Here is a 25,158-nt window from a genome sequence, read left to right as displayed (position 1 = left end):
CCTGTCCTGCACACACACACACACACGCACACACACACACACACATACACACACCCACTTTTCCACTGTGGCAGCAGTTTGGTCATGCAGGCATTTCCTAAAGTGTCTAGCGTCTTCCATAAAAGCATAATCCTGGGCTGAATTGAGTAGGCGTTCAGGTCCTGTCGGTGGGTCTTTCTGAGTGGATGAATGGAAGTCAGCTGTGTGTCCATCGCTACTGGACGGCTGCAGCTTAATGGCTCTTCTACAGGATATTCAGACTGATAATAACCTCTGATATGAGGCTCTAACCACTAACACTTCTCTAAATGGACAGTCTATTTCAAACTTGGTGGTTTTTTCAGCTGGTGTTGTAAGTGTGACACAGGCACAGTACGAGGTCAACAGGTCTGACACCTTATGATGAGTTTACCTTCATGCACAGGAGTGGTTCTATATTGTCAGATACACTGTGTAATAGGCCTTTTTGTCATGGAAGTCATTTTGACATGTCACAGTAGGAAATGTCAATGCAGAATCAGAGATATTGTCTTTTTTTTATTTCACACATTGCTCTTCCTTGTTAAAACCTGGCACCTACTGGTCTACATTACCCACAATGCAACTCAACTTCCGACACTTGGGTGAGAGATTTGGGTGTGTCATGCCAGCAGCAGCTAATGTAGCCTGGAGCTGCATAGCACTTCAGCTTCTTTAGTTTCACAGCTGATAAACGTTGTTACCTCATTTCGCTGTTGGCGTCTCTATTACTCATCGTGACGTGTGTGCTCAAGTGTTTAGCAAGAATAATAGGAAAACATGAATAAGTTAGCTGTCTGCAGAATAGAAATGCGCTCATGCTGATCTCCTGAAAACATTTAGCCCTTATGAGCTGATTTTTTTATGTGCTTATAGCATCTTTATTCTAATGACAAACGTTTTTTATTTATACAGTCATGATGAGAATTTGTACAGTCTGTGATTTTAGCCCCTTTATCTCAGCGTCCAGGGGTCAGACCATGTCTTTTTTGTTTCTACAACCGGGGGGCACAGAAACATTTTCAAATCATGCACATGAGCGGCTTCAAATTTTTATTTACAGTAGTAGAAAATATTCCACTATAGTACAAGACTGAAGAAACTGGTAAGAAAAAAGGTGGTGCAAGTAGTAGACTACAGAAATACCTGAGGTAAATGCTGCACACACACAACTCCTGATATACAGTACTAGTCAGAAGTTTTGGACACACTTCCTCATTCAAGGGACTGAGGGTGTGTCCATACTTTTGACTGATACTGTACATATGGATACTCTCTATTGACTACCTGATCTGAGTTTTAATCTTAACTCTAAACTCAAGTCTGAACCCTAAACTAACCCGTTTGAAGCGAGGATTGCAAAGTGTCTTGAACTCCTGATATTCATTACTGGCCCTCATACAGACAGAGGTGAGAGAAAACTATCCTACAGTCGACAGGCCTTTCCAGTCATCGGGGCAGGTGGTGACTTGCTGAGAAGGAACTCAAAACATTGGCAACATTCTGCCTCTCCAACCCCCATTCCCACCCATTTTTTCTAGCTGCAGTGCATATCTACCCTGCTGCACCTCTACTCTCTTACTTATCCTTCACTTTCTTTCTCCATTTCTTTCCACCTGTATCCCTTTGCTGTCCTCTTATCTCTTTCTTTTTCTCTTCTGCTTTCCCTCTTATTCTCTCTCTTCCACATCTCGACTCCACTGTTATCCTCCCCTATGGATAGAGGGCCTCTTGGTCTTATTTATACCCAGCAGGCCTTATATGGAGAAGAGCTTTAGCTGTATGTTAAAACAATGCTGGCCTGCCTGAACTATGCAGCCCATCCCATGATACAGACCAGTACAATGGACTCTGGGGCCAATACAGACTGGTCTGAACTTTTAGCAACTGATAATGTACACTGATAATTGTCAACAACATTTACACCTCCGAAAATTGCAATTACAATAGTATCCTTTTACTAAAAATTGGATATTGTTCAGTCATTCAGTGAATTCTGCGACATGTGACAGAAGAGAAGGTGCGGTTTTAAACCTAACCCACTCTGCCTTATGAAACTCAGCTGAAAGAATCTGGAGTTTTATTGTCTCATGATGGTCTAAATGCTATTTTTAAGTGTTTAATAAATAACGTTTTAATATGCAATACATCTGTTTTCTGCTATTTCAAACCTAAAATTGAGATACTTCTCTTAAAGAAAGCAATTTAGCATTTTCCTCCTCCTCCTCCTCCTCCTCCTCTTCCTGATCCTCCTGTCTTCTGTCTCTTGTACACCAGTTAGTTAAACCACTAAACAAAAATTATAGCCAATAATGTCTGGATTGCACAAGGTAAATAAGGAAGTATTTCATCAGACATCTGACTGATGGCAACAAATCTGGCTCTAGCGACATGTATCCAGTCTACAGTTATTGTGTGGTATTATAACAGCTTGAACTAAGATGCTAAATTTCCAAACAGTGAATTTCCTGTTTACTCCAAGCACTTCCTCTTTGCTGATTGGACATTATTAACAGCTGGGCTGCAGGGCTAAACAAAACCAGACAATTAACGCAAACAGGCACTGCACATACAGTACATTCCTTTCCCACTAGACATCCTTTCAGAGACTTCGATCTTCTATGCCTCTATTTTATCATCTTCCTCTCTTTTTCTAGCTTTTGGGGGCCTTCATCTATAGAGGAGATAACGGCAGCCACATTCTCCTTACATCCACCGGGACAGGGCTGTAGCAGTCCCCACACACACACACACACACACACACACACACACACACACACACACACACACACACACACACACACATACAGTACAGCAGAGTCATTAAAGTGGTCAGCTGTCTATACACAGGGGCTGGAGGGAGCATATGGAGAAAAGAAGGGGGGTGGGGTTGGGGGCATATTTGTAGAAAAGATTGAAAAATGCGAAATAGACAGAGATGATTTCAAAAGAAGTGCGACAGTTTGGAAAGATTTCTCCTCGGAGGCCATCGGCTTCTCATTAAAGTGTTGTTGACATGTCAGTATCCACCTAACATTAAACCTGACAAATGAACTGGAATTTATGTGTGAACTGCTTGAACTATGGGAGGAATCTCAAGAGAAAGTAACTTAACACAGACCCTCTCCCCACACGAGAGGGATGGCTCAGCAGTTTGGTCACACGCACACACACACACACACACACACTTAGGGAGAAGACACTTTTGTTCATTGCAACATCTCTGGAATCCCCTCAGAGATTTATTACCGAGGGTTGGGCTGCTGAGATAGAAAATATACACACACACACACACACACATGTAAATCTTCCACTGGTTACACTCATCCCCAAACATGCATCCTCTGCTGAATCCTGCTCTAATTTTAACTTTAATTTTACTCCTCATTTGCACCTGTGATAGTCCAGTTACAGAGAAAAACACACAAACACAAGCTCTAGTGAAAATCACGCAACTGGAACAAGAAAAAAAATGGCTCAGCAGCACACACGCAGTATTGTTATACGTTGTTCATTTGGTTACTGTCAGCCAGCGGTGAGCAGACAACTCACACACACACACACACACACACACACACACACACACACACACACACACACACACACACACACACACACACACACACACACACACTCACTCACTCACTCACTCACTCACTCACTCACTCACTCACTCACTCACTCACTCACTCACTCACTCACTCACTCACTCACACACACGCCATCCTCCTAGCCACCCCCATGAGAATGATGTAACGTTACGCATTGCTTGGTATGACTATTGTCTCCTGAGACCCAGAAACAAATAGGCATTCTCTGAGAGGGGGAAGTGGCAGCGCATGGGAGAAATGGACAGGATATAGAAGTGTTAGGTGAATTGTCAGATGTATTATGATATAAATGTATGCCAGTATGTTGATAGATGTAGCCGGTGGCATACAAGGTTAAATGTATAGAGGCTTATAGAAACTGCCATCCTTCTCAGTCATATTTTCAACCATTTATATTAATTATACTGACTCAATATTCATGTGTTCAATATGTTAAAATATAACATGGCAACTTGAATTTTTGAATTGCAAAAACTTATACTGACGTCTGAAATTGAAGACAGAACACTATGACATTATATAAGATTAACAATTTGATTTCATGATGAGATTTTCATTTTAAATTCTGTATTACAAGAACACAAATTCAGTGAAATACCTTGTAAAGAATGTCTACTGTGAGCTTCACCCTATAGTGCCACACCTGACAACATTTTAATCCCAGCGGGGACGGATTTGAACCAACAGTTGTTCCTACTCTCCCTGTAAAACAGCAGGAGACCGCCTGCCCACACACACACACACACACACACACACACACACACACAGATGCACTTGTCATAGTTAGACTGGGCAGGGCTGATGGGGTATGTAAGATGGTAAGCTTTGATTATCTGTGTTTGTTATGGAGTTATGCGGCTCACAGCTGTGTTGAGGACAAAAATACATAAATTCAATGACAACTGCATCTTCTCAGTTCCACCGAGGAGACAGATATGTGAAATGTGAAACACGTAATGTATGTTATCGTGTTTTAAAATCCTACAAAGACCTGTTTTACCAGTAAAAAAAATGAAATGTTAAACTATATTCAACACCTGGGTTGACAATAGCCGGGGTCTGAACGTCTCCATCTCTCTCTGTTAATTTCCTGTCATCTCTGCTCTCTCTACTATATAAAAAAATACAAAATGCCAAAAAATACCAAAATGTTTTGACATTTTGGGAAGTACGCTTATTCACATCAATGCTGAGATTAGATCAATACCACTCTCATATTTGTCCATTAAATATGAAGCCATGGCAAGCAGGTGATTTATTTATCTTAGCATTAAGACTGGAAACGAGGGGAAAGCCTGAGTCTGTCCAAAGATACCAGAACGCTAAAGCTCAGTCATTTAAATGCAATATCTTCTTTGTTCAATCCGGATGCTAGTTGTTTCTCCCTGTAGCTGTGGCTTCATTTTTAAACACACACTGATCTTCTTATCTAACTTTTGGCCAGCAAGTAAATAAGCAGCATGTCAAACTATGTCTTTGATATTGAGTTCATGACTTAACTGCATCAGATAAGACAGGTCAGTTTAACATATTCAGACTTTCTAAACCTGATGAAACCCTGTACCCTGACAGATACTGTCCAGCTTGGATAATAATAACTTTATTTATATAGCACTTTTGAAAACAAATTTACAAAGTGCTTTTTTGGAAAAAAGCTTTTACAGCCCAATCTGGAAAAGATTGCAAAACAGATGAACCATTAACCTCCTGACCCTGACGCTGCAGCAACCTGGATCTCACACAGCACTAATGCAGCACAGAGAGAGGGATTGCTCTGTGAGAGAGAGAGAGAGAGAGAGAGAGAGAGAGAGAGAGAGAGAGCGAGCGAGAGAGAGAGCGTGCTCTGATAAGGATTTCACAAGGCCTTTACACTCATTACTATCCGTGTCAACTTTGTCATGGACTGCTGACTCGTCCAGGGTGTTACGCTGCTTAGGTTCCAGTGCATGCTGGGATACACACCGGCATATTCTGACTTTCATCAGCAATAAGCAGGTATAGATAATGAATTAATATTGTCTTGGATATCAGTATCAGCCTTGAGAAAGCCATATCAGTCGAAGCCTAGTGTGTAGTAGTCGTCCTAATCTCATTCATCAACCGTGTTTGCATTCCTTCACTCTATACGCTCCTTTCTTTTCTTTCTGCTGGCATCTGGTTTTCATGCCACATTTATTTTCCTTCTCTCAACCTCACAGCACAGATGATGAAGTTATTTATACACCTCTCTTCTCGCAATCTCTTACGTTCTACCTCCTACTCCACCACCTCGCACACTTATTTCATGTCACACCTTCTTATCAATCCCTCTCTCTCCCTCTCTCTTTTCTCTCCTCAAGTCCAAGGCCGCACCTGCTCGTACTGTATTTACATATCAAAGCGCTATGGAAAGACTCCGTTAAAGGTTAACAAAAAGGTACTGAATGAGAGAGAAAGCCTTCATAGTCTTAATCAAGGGCGCTGGTGTTTGCTGTATTGTCCACCTAGTCAAGGCTGTGGAAAACACAGTACACACACACACACACACACACACACACACACACACACACACACACACACACACACACACACACACACACACACACACACACACACACACACACACACACACACACACACACGCACGCACTTCTTTCCAATAAGTTCAGAGAACTCCCAATATCCTGCAGGAGGTTTTTTTTTTTTTTTTAAACAATATACAGTTTGTGTCCTATTTTAAAAGCTGACAACAAATGTGTTGCTTAGATTAAAGGCTCGGCTACATCCGGTCGAAATCTATTCATTTTGATGGAATGAATTTTTCAAGTTGAGTCCAACTCTGATGACATGAGAAATCACTCAGTTGCCCACTGTGTCAACTTGACAGTGCCGGCCTTTGAGGGAACGGAAAGCCGGAGAGTCCAAAATGGAGAAAGATTTAAAAAAATATTCTGTATAAACTGCTTCACAAAGAGGCATGGTTTTTAGAGCATTATGAATTGATGGTACAAATGTTCCACTTATATTAAGTTATCCTGTCAGTGACTGAGCTAACAAAATGGATGGGGGTATTAAATGACACAGTAAAAAGAAAATACATAGAAGCTTGGAAATAAATGTTATGACTGACTAGCACTAGCATGTTCCCGGCTTGTTAGCAGATTAGCTGTTAGCTCACCAGCTACAGTAGTTCACCAACTAGCCCTGCAAACAGTCTCTAATTCACCAAGCTTCACATATTTCACATATTATACTGATGAATATCATTGTGTCACTTTCTGGTTTAACCTGGCTAAATGTAAAGCCAAATATGTAGAAAATGTGCAGTCAAAAGGCAGTTAGTAAATTCTTTATCTAACTGTAACAAGCATGACTGGCCCAATAAGTTCACAGTGAAAATGATAATCTGTAATTAATTTGTGATGGAAATAAATGCATTGTGCATTTAACATCCTAAAAGTTTAAGGTGCTCCAGCAGGAACTTTCCAGATAATACAAATATTAGTCAACCACAGGGCAAAATAAACTGCATTTAAATAGAATTTAAGTCAACCAATCAAGCCCATTTGTGCTTTTTTATCAAAGCCATGTTGTCTTTCTCATGTGTTTTTTTCCAGTCACCTGATTCCAGTTTCTCCTGGTGCAAACATGCATGCCCCTTTCTCTCCACCTCCTCCTCATTCTTGCTTTTTCAGTTTGTTCAACACATTTGACATGAGGAAGAGATACGCATGTTAAAAATAGCAAAAAAATAGAGCATATCTCAGCTTAAATGGGTTTGAGTAGAGCGATAAGAAGAGGAATTTACTTGGTGATTATTTCCGCCTGTTGAATTCTACTCAAGTAGGAGTGGCCTTAAGATGTCCCAATGTTCCTGCAGAGTCCTGCATCGATCCAACACAAACACAGACACCCCCATATCCACTCTTCTTTCAACAAACACTGAGATTTGCTTTTGGTGTCGTATTGCAGCAAACACAGGGAGGGTGGGTGTGTTTCGGCGCTGACGGTATAGTTAGGAAGCGGTTGGAAAATCACAGGTTTGTACGCGGGAGAGTGATTGATGTAATTACAGGTATCGTACTGTACAGGATCCAGAGGGCTCAGGCCAGTTTGTCATGATTACAAGGATGGATGTGGATGGAAGAGGGATTTTCAAACACATGCTGAGACACACTGAGCAGGTGAACACAAATCCTTCATGAAGGGTATGTTGGCTTTAAGACATGAACAAGGTAGCTCAAATATTTTGCTCTCTAAGGTTACACGGGTATATTTTGGGATGTCTTACACAACTATGAGGAGTTAGGAGGAGAGTGTTTTCTCATTTCTCAGACCACCTACCTTCTCCGTGTGTGTGGGAGGCAAGGCTGAACACAATGAGTCACGTTAATAGTAATTCAAATAAACATCTTTGTCTATAATTGTACGTAGATTATTGTTATAACTAACATGGCGTTGAGAACTTGAGTAACGTCCAATAGGTTTCTGGAAAACTGTGCAGTGTCCCAGTAAAATACTCAAAAACAGACCCGCACCACACACACACACACACACACACACAAACACTCACGCACAGATTCCTCTCCTTCTGGCTCGGCGGTGTAGTGAAGACATGCAAGACCAGATGAAAAAAGGATTACTGGATATCTTGTATTATCGGGTTAATCTGAGTTGAAGGTGTGCAGGTGAAGGTGTGTGTGTGAGACTGATGTACAGGACGGGATTAGGAAGAGAGCTAGTCAGCACTGTGGTAAGTAAACATGAATGAGCAGTTCTGTCCTCAGATGACTGTGACTTCATCCTGTCAGAATAAAAGGAGGGACGAAGATGGAGCCAAAGAGACTTTTAAAATGCGACCAAACATTCCTTCAAGCGCTCTTAAATTCTACACGGTTTCGTCAAGTTAAAGACACTTCAACTGCAAGAAATGATAGCTAAATGACAATGAAAAAAAGACTTATTAGTGTTATTTTTATAAGCATTCAAATTCAAGTCATTTGAGGACTTCCCAGCTCCTGCAGTCACACTGCATGTACAAAAATGGCAATGAGGCTGGCGTGGATTTTGACTCATTTCCAGGGTGGTTTCCAGTCCCACAGGCAGTCTGTGCTGTAATACTGAGGAGAGGCAGGACTCAATCTCTCATAACGTTTATTCCCAGCAGGGCGGGGCTGGCTCTACTGCTGGACTAGCTTTGGGATGTGGGAAAGAATCGCATGGAATAAGCTAAAGCAGCTGCCCACAGGAGCAGGATAAAACTAAACAGACACACACACACACACACACACACATACTGTACAGACACACACACACACAAGACTGTGAGTCGTCAACATACAGGTAATACACAGTCTGACTCACTGCCAGACACACACACACCCTCATTACTTCCACTCTACTGGACACTCGTACATTACCAAGTGTTGCTGCATAATTTCCAGCCAAGTCTGCACTTCAAGCTGCACTAAGCGAGTGTGTAAAAACATCTACATTGCATCGTGGTAGAACAGCAGTTCAGAGAGTAATGCTCACTACTTGAGATGTCAGTTATTTTCTCGAAGAATCGATTAGTCATTTGGTCTATAAAATGTCAGAAAATGGTGAAAAAAAAGTTGATCAATGCTTCTAAAAGCCAAAGATTCAACCTCAAATGTCTTGTTTTGTCCTCTTCAACAATCGACAACCCGAAGATATTCAGTTTACTTTCACAGAGGACAAAAGAAACTATTAAATATTCACATGACTAATCATTGCAGCTTTAGTCATATGTTAACACTGATTAACCCAAACATTAAAAAAAAAAAAAAAAAAAAAAAAAAAAATTCAGTGTAAAAACAGAGGATAATGTTTCATAACAGATCAGTTATGAGCAAAAAAAAAAAAAAAAAAGTCTTCATTTTCATGTCAAAGTCTATAAATACACCTTCACTGATTGAACCATTCAAAGATTTCTGGATAAAAGATCTCAAACAGTTTTCACCCTGTGATCTCTCACAAAAATCTGCAGCTTCTTAAGTTGTTCCAGTGCAGCTGTTTAGATTACTGGCACTACATCTCTGCTTACTATACAAACATGCAAATGTTAGAACACGCTCTAATGCACACATTATCATTGCATCTGCATCTCCGTGTCTCATACTGTCTGTCTAGCAAAGCTATAGATCAAAAGCCGTTCCCATTCAACGTCTCCGACACATCCCATCTCAGTGTCTGACTCAACTTCCCATTTGCTCTCAGCCTTTATCAGCAGTAGTGATCTTCTAAACAAACTCCCCAAAATCCCGCGCATACCACTAACATTGGATCATTTCTCTTACTCCGTGTATTTATCACAGAACCAGCGTCACTGCTTAGTCTTCTCTCGCAGGAAATAGACGAGGAGTAAAGGAAAAGTATTAGTCTAAATAAATCAGACGCCGCCTGTCTGTGTAATCCACCTCTGATGGAGAATTGCCATAACCGCAGCTGGAGGAAATGTTTGTATAATGATGATACAAATGTCAAAGTGTCAAATATTATAACTGTCAACTGAAAATGTTAAATCTCAACTATCAGCAGCTTTAGACATAAAATCTGATTTTGCCCTCAATAAATCATGTTGACCCAGCCCTTCAACGTCTTAAGAAACGAGCACAAAGGCCGTGAATACACTTTGTGCTGGAGTCTGCTGTTGCATTAGGACCTTATCAGTCCTATTCCTGGCTTAGTCTACTGTTATATCTGTGCTTAATGTTATCAGAGCAAAATGTCCGAAGCCCTGACCATATCTCAATGCTTGGGTTCATACTGTAGTCACAGATGCCAGGTTTTAAACTAGGCATGACTGTCTTAATGTGTAGGGCAAGAAACAGCTGTATAACCCATTAGTTAGAATGTATATGTGGAGACGTGCAAGTTAGTGGGAAGATATCACTTCAGCTTGCATCTACTCCTGCTTGCTCTCTCACTTCTCCCATTAAAAGGTAATATATCTTACAGGGATAGTTTGACATTTCAGGAAATATGCTTATTCACTTTCTTGCTAAAAAAAGTTAAATGAGGAGATCGATAGCACTCTTGTGTCTGTACGCTGAGTATGAGAGCTGCAGCCAGCAGGCATTTAGCTTACCTTAGCATAAAAATCTGAATCAGGGGCAAACAGCTAGCATAGATCTGTCCGAAGGTAATAAAACCCACCTACCAGCACCTCTAAAGCTCACTAATTCACTTTATATCTTATTTGTTCCATCTGTTCAAAATGGTAAGCTAAGCTAACTGTCAAACTATTTCTTTAACATCTAGAAATGGAGGGATTGGTGTGCTTATCTCTACAGGGTATGGAGTGCAGTTTTTCCCACGCAAACTGAAGCTAAACTAAACATTCCCACATTTACAGCAATGGTGAATGATGAAGGGATGGTAAAATATAGCTTGTTATTTTAAAAAACTGCATGTGTGCCTTAATTCTCTCTTTTTCTCCTACTTTAGAATAACTTTTCAAGGCTGATAAACCAGTGGGAGTCACAAGTGCAGTGACAAGGACACAATCCCTCACTGGCTTCCCACCCATGAACCCTGCCACTTGTGGTCATTGCCAAAGATGGAGATGCTGCTTCCGGGAGCTGAAGCTCCATCCATCTTTGCGGAGGTGGCATAGTGTTTTGCCCATGTTTTTCATTTGTATGTGGAGTAAACTCTCTTCAGCAGCCACCAGCGTGACAAGGCAGGTTCACACTCAAAAGGTCATGACAGTGGGAGCAAATCCCCAGCTGAGCATTTCCTACAACACAGTTCAAGTACATGAGTGTGTGTGAATTTACATGTATGTGTGAGAGTCCTTCCTGCCACAGAGATGATTATGGAGGTCTGGCTAACAGCCAGGCTGTCAGGTGTATCCTATGGGTTCCTCCCAGGATCCACCCAACATGTAGCAGAGAGACTAAATGAGCAGGAAAACCTTCACCCTGTCAACAGCAGTTCCTACATCTGCCAAAATAAAGAGCTGCGGTTCTCAAAGTAGGATCTAGGGACCTCCAGGAGTCCATGGGGGATTCATGGGGTCTTGCACATTCAACAACAGATTCATTTCGCCATATTTTATTGGTTTACTAGTTGAGCAGATGCATTCCTTAAACTATGGTGTTGGTAAGATAAGGAACTGCCAACTACTGTGACATTATGACGCAAAGTCAGACTGGTATGTGATCAGCCAGAGAGGCACGCAACAAGACAGAGCCAGTTAATCAACTTTTACTAAATCTGTGAAACTTAACAAGCTAATTCAGTACAAAGAAAATTTGGACAAAATAAGTTCCTAAGCCTTTGTTCTTGGTCATTCTAACATTATCTTAATAATCTAAAACAAAGACAAAACCATTTCACAAGCCCTTTTTTGTATTATGTTTGTGTTTACATGAGCACACAGAGCCAAAAGGAAAATGCCTATCCATTTAGAAGCAGGGAGACATTTGGGGTAAAAGCTCATTCTAACCCCAAACTACCCAACACCACTCTCACCACAACTCTGTCACAGCCGCGAACCAGAAATATCACCAAAACCCAGCCCATCAGGATTAAAAAAAGCCCCAAGAGGCACTGAGGGAAAAATCTTCAGCATCTGCACCACATCAGTCTAACGGAAACAAATCTCACCAGAGAGTATGCAGCAGAGGGAACCGCTTTGGAAAAATGTATTGACAACAGCACATTGATGTGTGTTTGGATAAATCACACTGTAGACTATGCATGCTGAACATTCAGCACTGTAGAATTTCTTAAATCAGACCTCTGTGCAGGTCTGTGCTACACTACGCAGCCCTGCTTCAAAGTTAATCATCTCCAATAATGAGCTGTCACTTAAAGGAGATTATATCAAACGTACAGCAGCTGCAGGCAGCCATTGAACACTGGTAGGTCCTGCCCTCCAGGTGACCTTGAAGCAACAGGTCAGCTGCTCTAAGCAGCTTGACCCCTGAATAATATCCCTCCAATGCTGGACATTTCTCCACACTTCTCTCTTTTGGTTTCAATCCGTGCGTGGATCTTCCTGATGTACAGTACAAAGCTACTTTACTTCTCCTTCCCTGCTGGGTGGGTAATCACATTATCAGGATGAAGATCAGTAGATTATAAGACAAAAAGGGGGCACTTTCTCCAAGGAGAAAAGCTAAGGATGTGTATTATATTTTAGCTTTCACATCCTTTTATACCATGTGTTCTTATGTTTGGGCATGTACAGTTTGCATCGCCTGCCAGGTGCTTCCTTTGAGTTAACAGGTGGACAGGCTTGTTGACACAGCCTAAGTCACCCACTGTGACACTTTCTCAGGCAGAGCTGTACAGCTTGAAAGTCAGTAAGTCCAGCCCCTTTTACAGTTGCCACAAGGGATGGGTGGTAGATGTCATAAAATTAACCAATTTTGTATGGAAATTTCAGGGAAAACAGCCTTAATGTTAGTGGTTGATATCCTTATAATTGAGAAGATTACCAAGCATTAATTTATCCCAACAACATTGATTATGGCTTACAGTGTGTTACCCTGAGAAACAACAGATGCTCCACTCCCTCCTGACAGACTCATAAAGTAACTTCACAGCAGCTTTCTCCCCACAGGTGTAACAGGCTGTGAGGTTAGCTATTTAATTAAGTGTCTTAATCTGTGTCTGTCTGGTTTCTATATTAAGACAAGCCCAACCTGAAGGATCTGAAGTTGTAGGCTACACGCCAAATCAATACGTGGCTAAAAGTTCACAGCACTGCCTTCAATGGACGTCAGTTGGCCAATTCACACATTACTGACACGTAACGGTGGAAACCTTAAACCAAACTGCACTCAAAACCACACAGAAAAAGTGATTTCTGCTTCTTTGGTAACCGGCAACTGAAGCTACACATGTTCAGAAACCATGGCTAGCACCAAGTCTTTACACCGGCATATATTATAGTCAGAATTTAAAGAAAGTTTACAGCTTCTACACTTAGCTAGGTTAGTCAACAATCCTTTCTACCGCACGAAAAATCGCTTATAGCTGGTGTCAAACTAGGCAGTGACGCCAGAAATTGCCGCGTACAAACGTTTAAATATTGTCAAAGTTATAACATATTAACGTGTTGAACTTATGCAGAATTGAACAGTGTCTCTCACTGACTTCTCACAGGTATTAACGTGTGTTTAACCGCGTGAATCAGTCGCTGAGAGTCTGTGCCGCTTTAAAATGCTGCATTTTTAAACGACATTTGGCACAGCGTTTTTTTCCACGCATCAAGGCTTTCAGCCCACTCACACTCAGTCAGTCACTCAAGCATGCTGCAATGTCACAAATTACTCTGTAGAACTTTCCAAATGTCACAACTGTGTGGAATAAGTTACAACACCTCTGTCATGACGGAGTAATTTAGCTAGCGTTAAACGAAAGTTAAGTTAGCAAGATAAAAGAGAGCGCGCGCTAAGTGACGTTAAGATAGGCGCTAATAAAACATACCTAAAAACAGCCGAGGTCAAATGCGCTGTGGTAGTCTCTCCTCTCTGCTCACTGCTTTTCCCTCCAGACAGACTTGTGGAGATATTCAGTTCAGTCAGTCCCTCCGGTGTGAGTGTATGTCAGCCCAGACTGTCAGTGGCTGGTGTCCTGCCGGGTTTCTCCTGTCCTGACCCTCCCACCACTCCCACCACTCCCAGTCCAGACCAGCGCGCTCCCACTACGAAGCTCTGCCCGACTCTGGCTCCACAGGCTGTAGCCTTGAGAGCGGACTTTACCTCCTCTAGTGGCGCAGCGATATAGTCATATTGCACAGACACTTACTCATATTAAATATCTCAGTGGTGACATGATAGATAGTGTTATTATGAAAATACCGAGTCTATGGTTTTGTCAGGGCTCAGTTCCCCTAAACCCTCAATGGGAGTGGTGTGGTAATTTCCCCCTTTCCTTTTCTGTCACTGTACTCTTAACACCAGGAAGTTCACTCAGAGCCCATCCCCACAGCTCCTGCATGAGTGATATATGGTTTATTTTAGCCAAGCCGTACACCATGTCGTCATTGTTTTCTCTACAAACACTCTTCACGGCAGACTTGTTATCTCCTAATAGTAAAAGATGCAGCTGTCCTCAGGTCTCCTTCACATACTTTGAATAGTCCTGTAGAAATAACTTCCCGTGTTTAGATAAATCCCCTTTACAAAGCCCCTTTCGTGCCGTGCTAATGTGCAATAATATACAGACACATTTCAGATCCCGGCATATCAAAGCCAAAGTGTGTTCAAGAATGTAGACATTTGTTTTTTTGATACTTATCCGCAAACTAACACACCGAAATGACCACAAGTTAACACCTTGAACATGTCAGTAAAAGCCAGATGGAAATATCGGCACCCATCATCAGTTTTCAAACCAAACATTCAACTGTGAGTGCGCACAAATGTAAAAATGTAAATAAATAAGCAGATATTTGAATGGAGTTTAGAGCCACCGGTAGGAATCCGTTTATGTCTTCCACACAGGGTGTACCCAGTGGCCTAATATAGTTACAGGGATGCATGACACTGCTCCAAAGAGTTCTCGTACCCTCTACCGTCAGTAAAGCTGCCACTGCACCTTCACACTGGCACTGCAGGGCTCCTCCCCACACTGAAGAGTCCAGTCTCCTGTTAGACAGACAAACAGACAGACAGACAGATAGACAGACAGACAGATAGATAGATAGATAGATAGATAGATAGATAGATAGATAGATAGATAGATAGATCTGATAGCTGAAACAATAAATCCAATAATTGATCGGTCAGAAAATTAATTGGCAACTACTTTAATAATCAATTCATGGTTGGAGTCGTTTTTCCTGCACAAATGAGAGAATTTCACTCTCAAATGTTATATATGATAATATACTGAATATTTTTGGGTTTGGAACTTTTGGTTGAATAAAACATACATTATGTTGACTTAGGTTTTGGGAAATCATGATGCTAATTTTTCACTTTTTTTCTGACATTTTACAGATAAGATGATTGATCGATTCATCAAGAAAATGATCAACAGATTAATTGGTAACAAAAACAATCGTCAGCAGCCCTAGTCACAAGCAATGTGAAGGTGAGGCAATGGATTCCAGTTTTGAGCTGAGAAGTAGAAGACCTTTTTTCTTTGCTAAAATGAAATCTTTCATTGTGTCAGAACTTATAATTCCTGCAATCAAATATTCACTATAGGGGAAAAACAGTATTCTCTAAAGCAGATGGAGTCTCGATGCCTCCATCTGGTTTCTTTGGTGTTCCAACCTAAGAAACTATTTCACTTTCACCATTATTTCTCTCCCAGGAATTCATAATGACAGAGCTTGAGAGTGGCTACATGGTAAGAGGTTTTACAGCAGTGCTCAAACTCTAGCTGAACCTCTGGTAACCTCTAAGGTCATGACCTCAGCGTCCTCTGCGGTAGGTGCAACGCCACTAGTATGGCTTTGTTTGGTGGCAAAGTCTGGACAGCATACTGCATGTTGAGAAAAGAAAAAAACAAAATCACTCAACAACAGCCTTCATGAGATCAGATATTACTGCAGAGTTACACAACGTGTTCCCTGTCCATGTGAAGGTGACCTCAACCAGCTGGTCAGCTGGCTGTCAATGCCTGAGCTGGACTGTAATATGGCAGCACTGCCAGAGGGGGGAGTGATCGATCCAGCATCGAACAGCCTGCAACCAATGGCACTCACTGACACACAAACACATACACATACGCAGGTTGTATCCTGTTGACAAGGCGATGTTAGACAGACAGACTGTACTGGACGCCGACCCACCCGCCACCTCTACATCTGAATCTTTACCCTCCCTACTCTGCTTCTGTGGAACCAAAACCAGGAAACGCTCCCAAAATGTAGCCACACACACACTTTACCTTTTCATTTTGCCTCAGAACAAATTAACTCCACCGTATTGCCATTGTTTAACTTCCCAGAACTTCACCTGAATACAATTTGTTATCAACGTTTCTGTTTATAATATAATAAGTCCAGCAAAACATGTCAGAAAAGTATGTGAACCAATAGAGCAGATAACCTGCTTTCAAAGTTTTGATGCCAAATGACTAACACAGGTTACAGGGTTTCGGTGATAGCTCAAAGAACAATTGATGACCCAGACACATAAACACACACACACACACACCTTGCACACACATTCAGAGACACAGGGTGATTTGACCTTGGAGGAATGTGGGAAAGGGGGGGGAGAAAAAAAATGAAGCAGTGTGCTGGAATGTCTTTGTCGTTTCCTCCCATCCAGGCTACAGTACATTCCACACCTCCCCAGTCATCACTGACCAGCACAAAGCAGGCTGCATTAACCACACCACATTCCTTTTACTACACATCCTAATCCTGTGTCAACCCACGCTTTACTGTACCAAATGGTGCCTTCTACCATGGGAGGGTTGATTTTAAAAAGCCCACTCCCCTCATTCCTTAGATACTGTATAGATATTAGACATCAGCTGTCTTTATTACTACCCTCCTACACAAGCCAAGAGCATGCAGTACAGTATGTAACACATGTCAAAATGTTTTACAGCTATGGATTTCTCTTTTAATCCCTGCATGGAAACATCACCATGGCAACACAGCAGAAGCTACAGGCTATGTCATGCAGTCATCCTTACAGGGCAACAAGATTTACACAATTGAAACTGTTGTAATCCTGATAAATACCAGGCAAATAGAGCAGTAGCATCAGTAAATACATACTGCCCTGTCATTAGCCCATCCCATAAACTGCTATATGACAATTTTATTCTGAGATGGCACTTAGAATTCTTCTGCAGATCATTAGGGCACTGGGCCAAACAGATACTTAGATGCCTATTTGCCATAATCACAATTTTAAAGCCTCCCTCAACTCAAAAATGCTATTTGCTTATTGTGAGTTGGATATTTGAGCTTCATTGTGCAGAATGATGTACGTGCAGAGTTTGTTTTCACATCCATCTGCTGGAGGGGGAAAGTTTCTCTGAGGTCACCTTAAATCTCAGTGTACCTACAAGTATTATTTATGACATCACAACTAGTTTGGAGTCAATCGTTGTCCAGCAGTCACTTGTTCCAGCAAACTTTCTATGACCACATTTCTCAAGTCCCTACATCTAAACATCTAATATATCAATTTGTGGGTCTTTTTACACAGACTTGTACTTGTCTTAAGTCTAATTTATGGTAGGTCGCTTGACACTGCACAGTTTAAAGTCATATATATCTGAAAGACCAACCTTAAGAGGGTCATCTCATCAATTTCAGCTGTTTGTGAAATGTGTAAAGTAGGACTCATAGTTTCTGGTCATGCCCTAAAATGCTGACATTTTGTGAGGAAATATTTTATTTATTTAGTATAACAATTAGGAAACAAATAATCTCAGACTGTGTTCGAGCTACATTGTGTTGTTGTGAAAGCTCCTTAAAATTATCCTATTAGACCCAGCAGGCTATAATCCTGAATTAAGCCTAATCAACTTTTTAGCCACTTGGGGGCAGCGGAAACAAGATGTGAACACAACTGACATACTATCACCTTTTCAGTTGCAAACTTGTTAGCGAACAGTTGCCTGTCTGCACATCCAGCAGACATGGAGCAACATTAGCATTGATTTGGAGTCGTGTTTCTGTCCACCCGCTGAATGTAAATCAAATATTCAGTCTTTGCTCTACAATTCTGGAGGGAAATGTCTTAGCTGCTAAATGCTCCACTATGTTCATCAGTTTGTCACTAACTTCATGAAGACGGTGACTGAACCTAAACAGTAAAGTTGTGGGCCATAAAACCAAAACAATAAGCTGAAAGATGCTTATAAACTCCACAGAGCTGAGGAGAACTGCAGAGTCCAGTGATAATTCTCAGTGGGTTTGTCACTATGAGTGACACCTCAGCTGATATTTTGTCATGGTAGGAAAAGCACGTGTCACTAATAACATTAACGATGCCTGTGTTACATATATTCAAGTGTCCCAGTAAGACGTGACAGTGTGACAGTGAGCCAGCATGAACAATACCAGGACCCTGAAACTGAATGGAATTATTTAAAGCTGCTTTTCCTCCTATGATATGACAAAAAGGCATATGTGAAAAAGGCCATCGCTAATTTAATGATTGATTATTGATTATTGATAATAGAAGCTTTAATATTTTGTATGGTTATAGCGATAGTAAAAGGATGCCTCTCATATGACTTTTATTTTACATTTCTTTCGATTGTGTGTGTGTGTGTGTGTGTGTGTGTGTGTGTGTGTGTGTTACCTATGTGTTGTTGTTTCGTGGTTATATTTATTTTATATACATGTTCAAAAAGCTTAAAATACAATTAAAAAACCTAACATTAAGGAAAAATGCACTTTATACTGTTATATTGCTGTATTCAATGCATTCCAAGCATTTTTAAAAATAAGATGTCATAATTTTCTTTTTCTTTCAGTGTCCCTTGTCTTTTAAATAAGTGATATCCTACATTTCCCAGAATCATTTTGCACAAAAGCTAGTAATGTGGGAATAACCTTGTAGCTTGCTAGCAAACTATTTCAGGCATAGTGGGGCGTGTCTGTGACCGCGCCTGTTGCACAAAATGCTACAGTGTGTGGTTGCACTTCAGCTGGTGCAGAAACCAATATCTCTGCCTCTTCTATAATAGATTTTATTGACATGAATATTGGACCAAAATGTAATCTCTATAAAGAAACCTTTGCTCTTCAAGTCTGTGGGAAATTCAAAAAAACTGACACTTGCAGTACTGATAGCATTTTATGCTGTCAAACTCACAGCTGCACTGAAAGTATCCTGCTGTCCTGTGTGTTCAGTTAATCAAACGAATATGAAAATTCACCACAGGAAAACATTATAGACTCTGAAATGGATCACTGTAGAAGGTTTCAGGGTAAATCCCTTTTGCATGTTTCAACTCTAAAAACTTGTTGCCAAGTTCAGCTCCAGCATGACAAAACAGCTTAAGTCTCTTTTCTCTTGGTAATCATTCTGTTACACCGAACTGATAAATATCTGGATAAATGTAGTTGTGCTGCAAAATGTTGTCTTCCTATTAAGTAAATGAAATTTTTATATCACATTCTCTCTCTCTCTACAAGTCCACAGAGGCAGTCCATCTTTACATGTATAATTAACTGTGAATAATTCTGAGAGCGTTACTCAGATTCAAACGAGACAAACATATTTACTAACCACAGCTGCTCTGATTTATCAAAGCAATTTACATGTCAGACAGTCAACTCTGAAGCAATTTATAGTTCAAATATGTAAATGTTTCTCAACATTATCCCTGTGGGAGATGAACCCTGTAACCTCAGCTGTGTCAGCTTCAATTTCTACCCACTGGAATGAAGGATGAGTGGAAAAATCTGACTCTGGACCTGGCCTTGGACCCAGCCACAGTGTGTGAACTGACCTTGCAGTTGTGGCAGCAGTTTTCTCCGTTCATCCCCGGAGAAAGGATGATTTCCCCCGTTGGGATCAGCTGGATCTTAAGTTCCATCATCATTCCCTTTTCTCTTCTTTCCCGTACCCTCTCTTAAAGTGATTCTGTCTTGATTTGTGCTGTCTATCCCTCTTCCACTTTGTTGGGAGTGTCAGTGGAAAAATGTCTCCCTCCGGAGCGCTGCCAAATCCTTAGGTCAAGCAGAGAGAGGATGTGCCCAGAAGATCATCCCAAGAGTTCCCTGAAAAGCACAGACGTAGCTGTTGTAGCTGTCTTACACACACATGGAAAGAAACACCATATTTTAAAAGTTTGAACTCTTACCTGACGGAGGAAGCAGGGTTTGAGCGTCTGCGCAGAGGTTTGGGGTTGGGTGTTACCTGGTGTCAGAGCGGAGTCACAGTGAGGCCAGCTTCCCCTCGCTGCTACCAGAGGATGTTACCACTCTGGTTGAGGGATCATAGAGAGGATATGGAGTGCAGCCTGCCTCAAGATGGATGTCACATGCAGAGGATATGTGCCTTTTGTCTTACTGATGTGTGTGTGTGCATGGGAAGATAAATGTGTGTGGTGGACACGTTTATGTCTTGAATGAATGTTTTACATTCTAGATTTTTTGGAAAGTCTTTAGTTGGCAAAAAGACTTAGAATTTGTGTAATCCTAGAATACCAGTAAAGGGAGTAGTCTAGTTCATCCTGTTGTTTCCTCTTGACTCCTATTGGATAACTGATGGCAATGCATGCAAGTTTTTAAGATTGCACAAACACATACACACACAAACACACACACATACAGAGAAGGAGAGAGAGAGAGAGGGTTGGTCTGGACAGGGTTTCCTCCTGGACTCAGCATCCTGCCTCAGACATTCCCAGTACCCGCCCAGTAGATTGAATGTGTGTGTGACGCATATATGTGTTAGTATGTGCGTGTGCATGACGGAACCCACTTGCGCTTCCCTTTGGAAGAGGCACGCGTATAAACCACACACTTTCAAAAAACAAACAAGGGACTTGTGCTCTCGTAGCAGTGTGCTTCCTGTCCCCATGGACCAGACTAACCAGGGCCTTGACACTCAACATATACACTGACACACACACACTCACACTATATTGAGAGAAGGGTGGCTTCCAGGATGAAGTGTGACACTGCAGCCGTACATTTCTGTCTTTGTGACAGAAAAATATAAACAGCTTCATTGTGGTAGATAAACATACATCATTTGGATGACCTTCCTGATCCATCTGATGGCTCCATCCCTCCCTGCATTCTTGTTTGCTCACTGTCAGCACTGTGGGACATACATCCACTTACTTGTGCACATTACGCAATTCGCCTCATTGGAGGTTGGAGAATCAGTTGTGTAAGTTTTAGCCACGCCAGCCTCATGGCTCTAGAGATGGATGGTGGATCCACAATTTTGGCCCAGACTGAAATATCTCAACTGCTGATTGATTGCCATCAAATTTGTACACATATTCATGGTCCTCAGATGATCTGAAAGTCAGTGATCTCCTGACTTTACCTCTAGTGCCACCAGCAGGACAGAGTTTATTCTTATTTTGTGAAGCAATTATCGCCATGAAATTTTGTACAAACATTCATGGTCTCCAGAGGATGAATCTTAATGACACTGATGATCCACTGACTTTTCCTCTTGCACCACTATGAGCTTTACATTTGTGGCTTTGAGTGAAATGTCTCAACAGCTACTGAATGGATTTCAGACATTCAGGTCCCTGTCAGGATGAATTGCAATCACTGTGGTGATCCCTTAACTTGACATCTAGCACCATCATCAGGTCAAAATTTCAACTTCTCCAATACTTTGGTTTATGATACAAATACATACAACAAATGTTATGAAAGCTGTAGTCTTCTTATTCGAGCCTGTCCTCCCAAGAAAAACGACTATAAGCCGTAGATTCAGTCGCCAAAAACTACCTATAGTTACGTGTCAGTTACAGACGCCATCTAGTGGCCATAGTTATTATGACCCGGAGAAGTGATGCAGTTCAGATGACGTCAATATAAGGTGACTTTCTTATTAGGAGGAGGTGGGTTGAGTGGATGGCAAAAAGTGGACTTAGCTGCAGGAGACTGCTTCCTGTTTCCAACCATGTCATGTAATCAATCATCGGGGCAGTTTTTTAAAAATTGTAACGTGGCGTTTACTGTTGCCATAACGACAAAGGTTGCTTGATTTTAAGGAAGTACTAACCACGTTTCTAGTGATCATTTTAACCTAAACCATGATCTTTCCCTAACCAAGTGTTTTTTGTAGCTAAACCTAACCAGACCTTAACCACACCATAATACATCATTATTTTTTAACTGTGATTTGTAACAGTTTTGGAAAGCAGCATATTATGCTCCAATGGGTTGTTCTGGAGTGCATGGTACAAATGACAAATGCGGTCATTTAATTTGGAGGACTTGTTATCTTATTTAGTCTCTTTTTAGGTAGGAGCAGTTAGGTTGCCCAGGGCCCACAAATTACTAATTGCATCCCTGGTTGCTCAACATAAGAATGGACTGCAAAACGGTCTACTTTCCCTGATGTTTTTGACTGTGAATGCATTATTTTGCCAATGATACATGTGATTAATTTTGTATATAGATGACTGCATGCCCTCTGACTTTACTCTGGCTCTGTAGCTTTATTGGGTAGGTCGTCACGTGAACCTTATCTTGTTTAGATAAATATTAAATGAGCAGAAGTATTTAAAAAAAGATGAATGCCTCGTGCATGCATATTAATGTCTGTCACTGAGCACGGCACAGGCTTTGTGAGTGTTGTGTTTTGTGTGGAGGGGCATCACGGGCTGCTGGTGAGAGAAGGGAAATGACAATGACACACATCCTTTGACCTCTGACCCTGGCTGGAGGCATTCCTGACAGCCTGGCATCAACAGGAAACCTGTGGCCTTGACACACACACAGACACACACACTCCAGAGCCTTGGAGTAGACATGCGTGGCTCTGCCCAGTTCTATTTTAAAATAAGAACACATAGTTTGGAAGTGATTGACTTCCAAGATAAGCACACTATTGTTGCTTAATGCAGAAAGAAAGTTGAAATAAAACAACACAGTGACCACAAACACACATCATTTGTAGTGAAGTAACGAGGGGAGAATATTTTTACGGAATTCAACATGTCTGTTTCCAGACTCTGTAAATACAATTGTTTTCTTTTCTATTTTCCTGCCCAGATCACCACATCTGTTATACTCAGACTGGGAGACTTTGCTTCCTTTCCTTTCCGCTGCCATATAGAAATGTGAGGGGTTACAGTTAGTGGATGGCTTGTCAAGTGCTACCCTTTCCCTCTTACTGCCACATCACAAATTAATCTTCTATTTACTTTTCTGTAGACATGTGTGTGTCACCGTGTGTTTCCTTTGCTTCAACACACTGGAGGTGAGTCACTACGAAACACCAGTGAAGCAGCTCCTGACCTGAGACTCTGGGAACAACACACACATACACACTGATACTGGATTTTCAAGGTCGATACCAAAAGGATCTGACTCACACTGCCAACATCTGCAAGTAACAATAATTAGACAATGCCGTAGCAATCTGAATTACAATATAATCATACTGAATACTGTGAGTGGGTCTAACAACTACAATAAAGTAATCAAGTAATAAAAAATAATTCTGCTGCACTAAGCCAGTTTTGCTTGAGACGTATTTATACTTGTCTGTCCTAGAAGAGGAATCCCTCCTCTGTTGCTCTTCCCGGGGTTTCTTCCTTTTTTCCCTGTTAAGGTTTTTTTTTAATAAAGTAGATATTGATAGCGAAGAGTTGCAGCTGTTTAATCTCTTTTATTATTTTATCATTTTCATTAACATCACTGTATTTAGCCAAAGTGGTTCTATTTTTCAATTTGTATCATTTTTTATGTTGTTACATTAAATAATTATCTTTGGTTTACATATTTAAATTTTAATTTAAAGCTGCAAAAACTGATTTTTTTTGGCCACTTGGGGGCAGCAAAAACAAGCTATAAACACAAGTGACATATTATCACATTTTAAGTTGATGGCAAACTTGTTAGTAAATAGTTGTCTTTTTACACAGTCAGATACAGATACAGAGAGTTCATTTGGAGTAGTGTTTCAGACCAACTAGCAAATGTAAGTCCAGTATTCTCTCTCCTTTTAGCTTTTTGGGCTGTGTTCACCAGCTAGCGCCAACTTTGTCTGTGTCTTTGTTAAAAACAGTTGCCTGCTGCCACTGGAAACAAGCTTGACGAGAGCAGTGAGAGTCAATCAAAAGTTTCAGGCCAGTAAACCAAAAAAATGAGCTGATCAGTATAGCTGTGGGAGACTGCAGGGTCAGGTGATAATTCTCTGTGGGTTTGTCACTACGAGAGACACCTTTCACAGACAAGTAGTCATATGATTCATTATTTATATAAAAACATTAATGATAGCCGCCTTAAAAGCATTGAAATTTAAACTTTGTAGTAACCAACAGTTATTGGCAGATAGATTTTTAATAATAGGCCAGAATATTGGTTTAACCCACACACCTTTCCTGGAGTCAGTTCTGTTTGCTAGAAAGAGATGGATTGTGGGAACATCACTGTGTGTGCATGTTGCACAGAAACACTAACACATATTGAGTGTATGTGAGCGTATTTCATGGATTAAGGGTGCTTGGGCACTGCAGGGCGATTTGAAGGGCGGAGGGCAGGACAGAGTGAGCTGTAGTTTGCAGGTTCATCCTGCTGTATATTTATGGTACAGTCCTGTAACCAGATCCCACATGGAGGCTCAGCCCAGCCCCAATCAGACCAGGGCTGAGTAAATCTCACAAGTGTTGCCTGAAAATAACCCTGACTATTTATAACTCCTGTCTCTTCAGCAGAAGAGGAAGTTCATAATATTTCATTGACGTTTGTTCCCCGGGTCCCACTCTGCGAGCAGTAATCTTGCTCCAACAACAGAACACCGCTGTAGTTTCCAGTTTCCACAGGAAGCTAGAGGACGCCGATTAGGCTGCAGATATAGAAGAGGAGGCAACTGACTTTACACTCAGAACACATTCTCTGAAAAACAGTGTCTTCAAATGTGATAATCAGAAAGCT

At 41.2% G+C, this 25,158-nt stretch overlaps 1 protein-coding gene across 2 annotated transcripts in view; it reads right to left on the bottom strand.

Moving 5' to 3' along the window:
* Positions 1–20,487, bottom strand: part of LOC121898364 (unconventional myosin-Ic-like) — a 60,565-nt gene extending 40,078 nt beyond the window's left edge. Inside the window, exons 1-2 of one of the 2 annotated variants that reach the window (XM_042413364.1) lie at positions 20,382–20,487; positions 20,028–20,298 (exon numbers count right to left, since the gene is read on the bottom strand). In XM_042413364.1, the coding sequence (XP_042269298.1) occupies positions 20,028–20,120 (93 nt within the window). In that variant the 5' untranslated portion in view covers positions 20,121–20,298; positions 20,382–20,487. Of the gene's footprint in view, positions 1–14,072; positions 14,484–20,027; positions 20,299–20,381 lie in introns of those variants that run through there. The other variant, XM_042413365.1, reaches the window with a different exon arrangement.
* Positions 20,488–25,158: the final 4,671 nt, after the last annotated feature.

Source organism: Thunnus maccoyii, chromosome 6, assembly GCF_910596095.1.
Source record: "Thunnus maccoyii chromosome 6, fThuMac1.1, whole genome shotgun sequence".
NCBI lineage: Eukaryota > Metazoa > Chordata > Actinopteri > Scombriformes > Scombridae > Thunnus > Thunnus maccoyii.
This window is presented reverse-complemented; position numbering and strand designations above follow the sequence as displayed.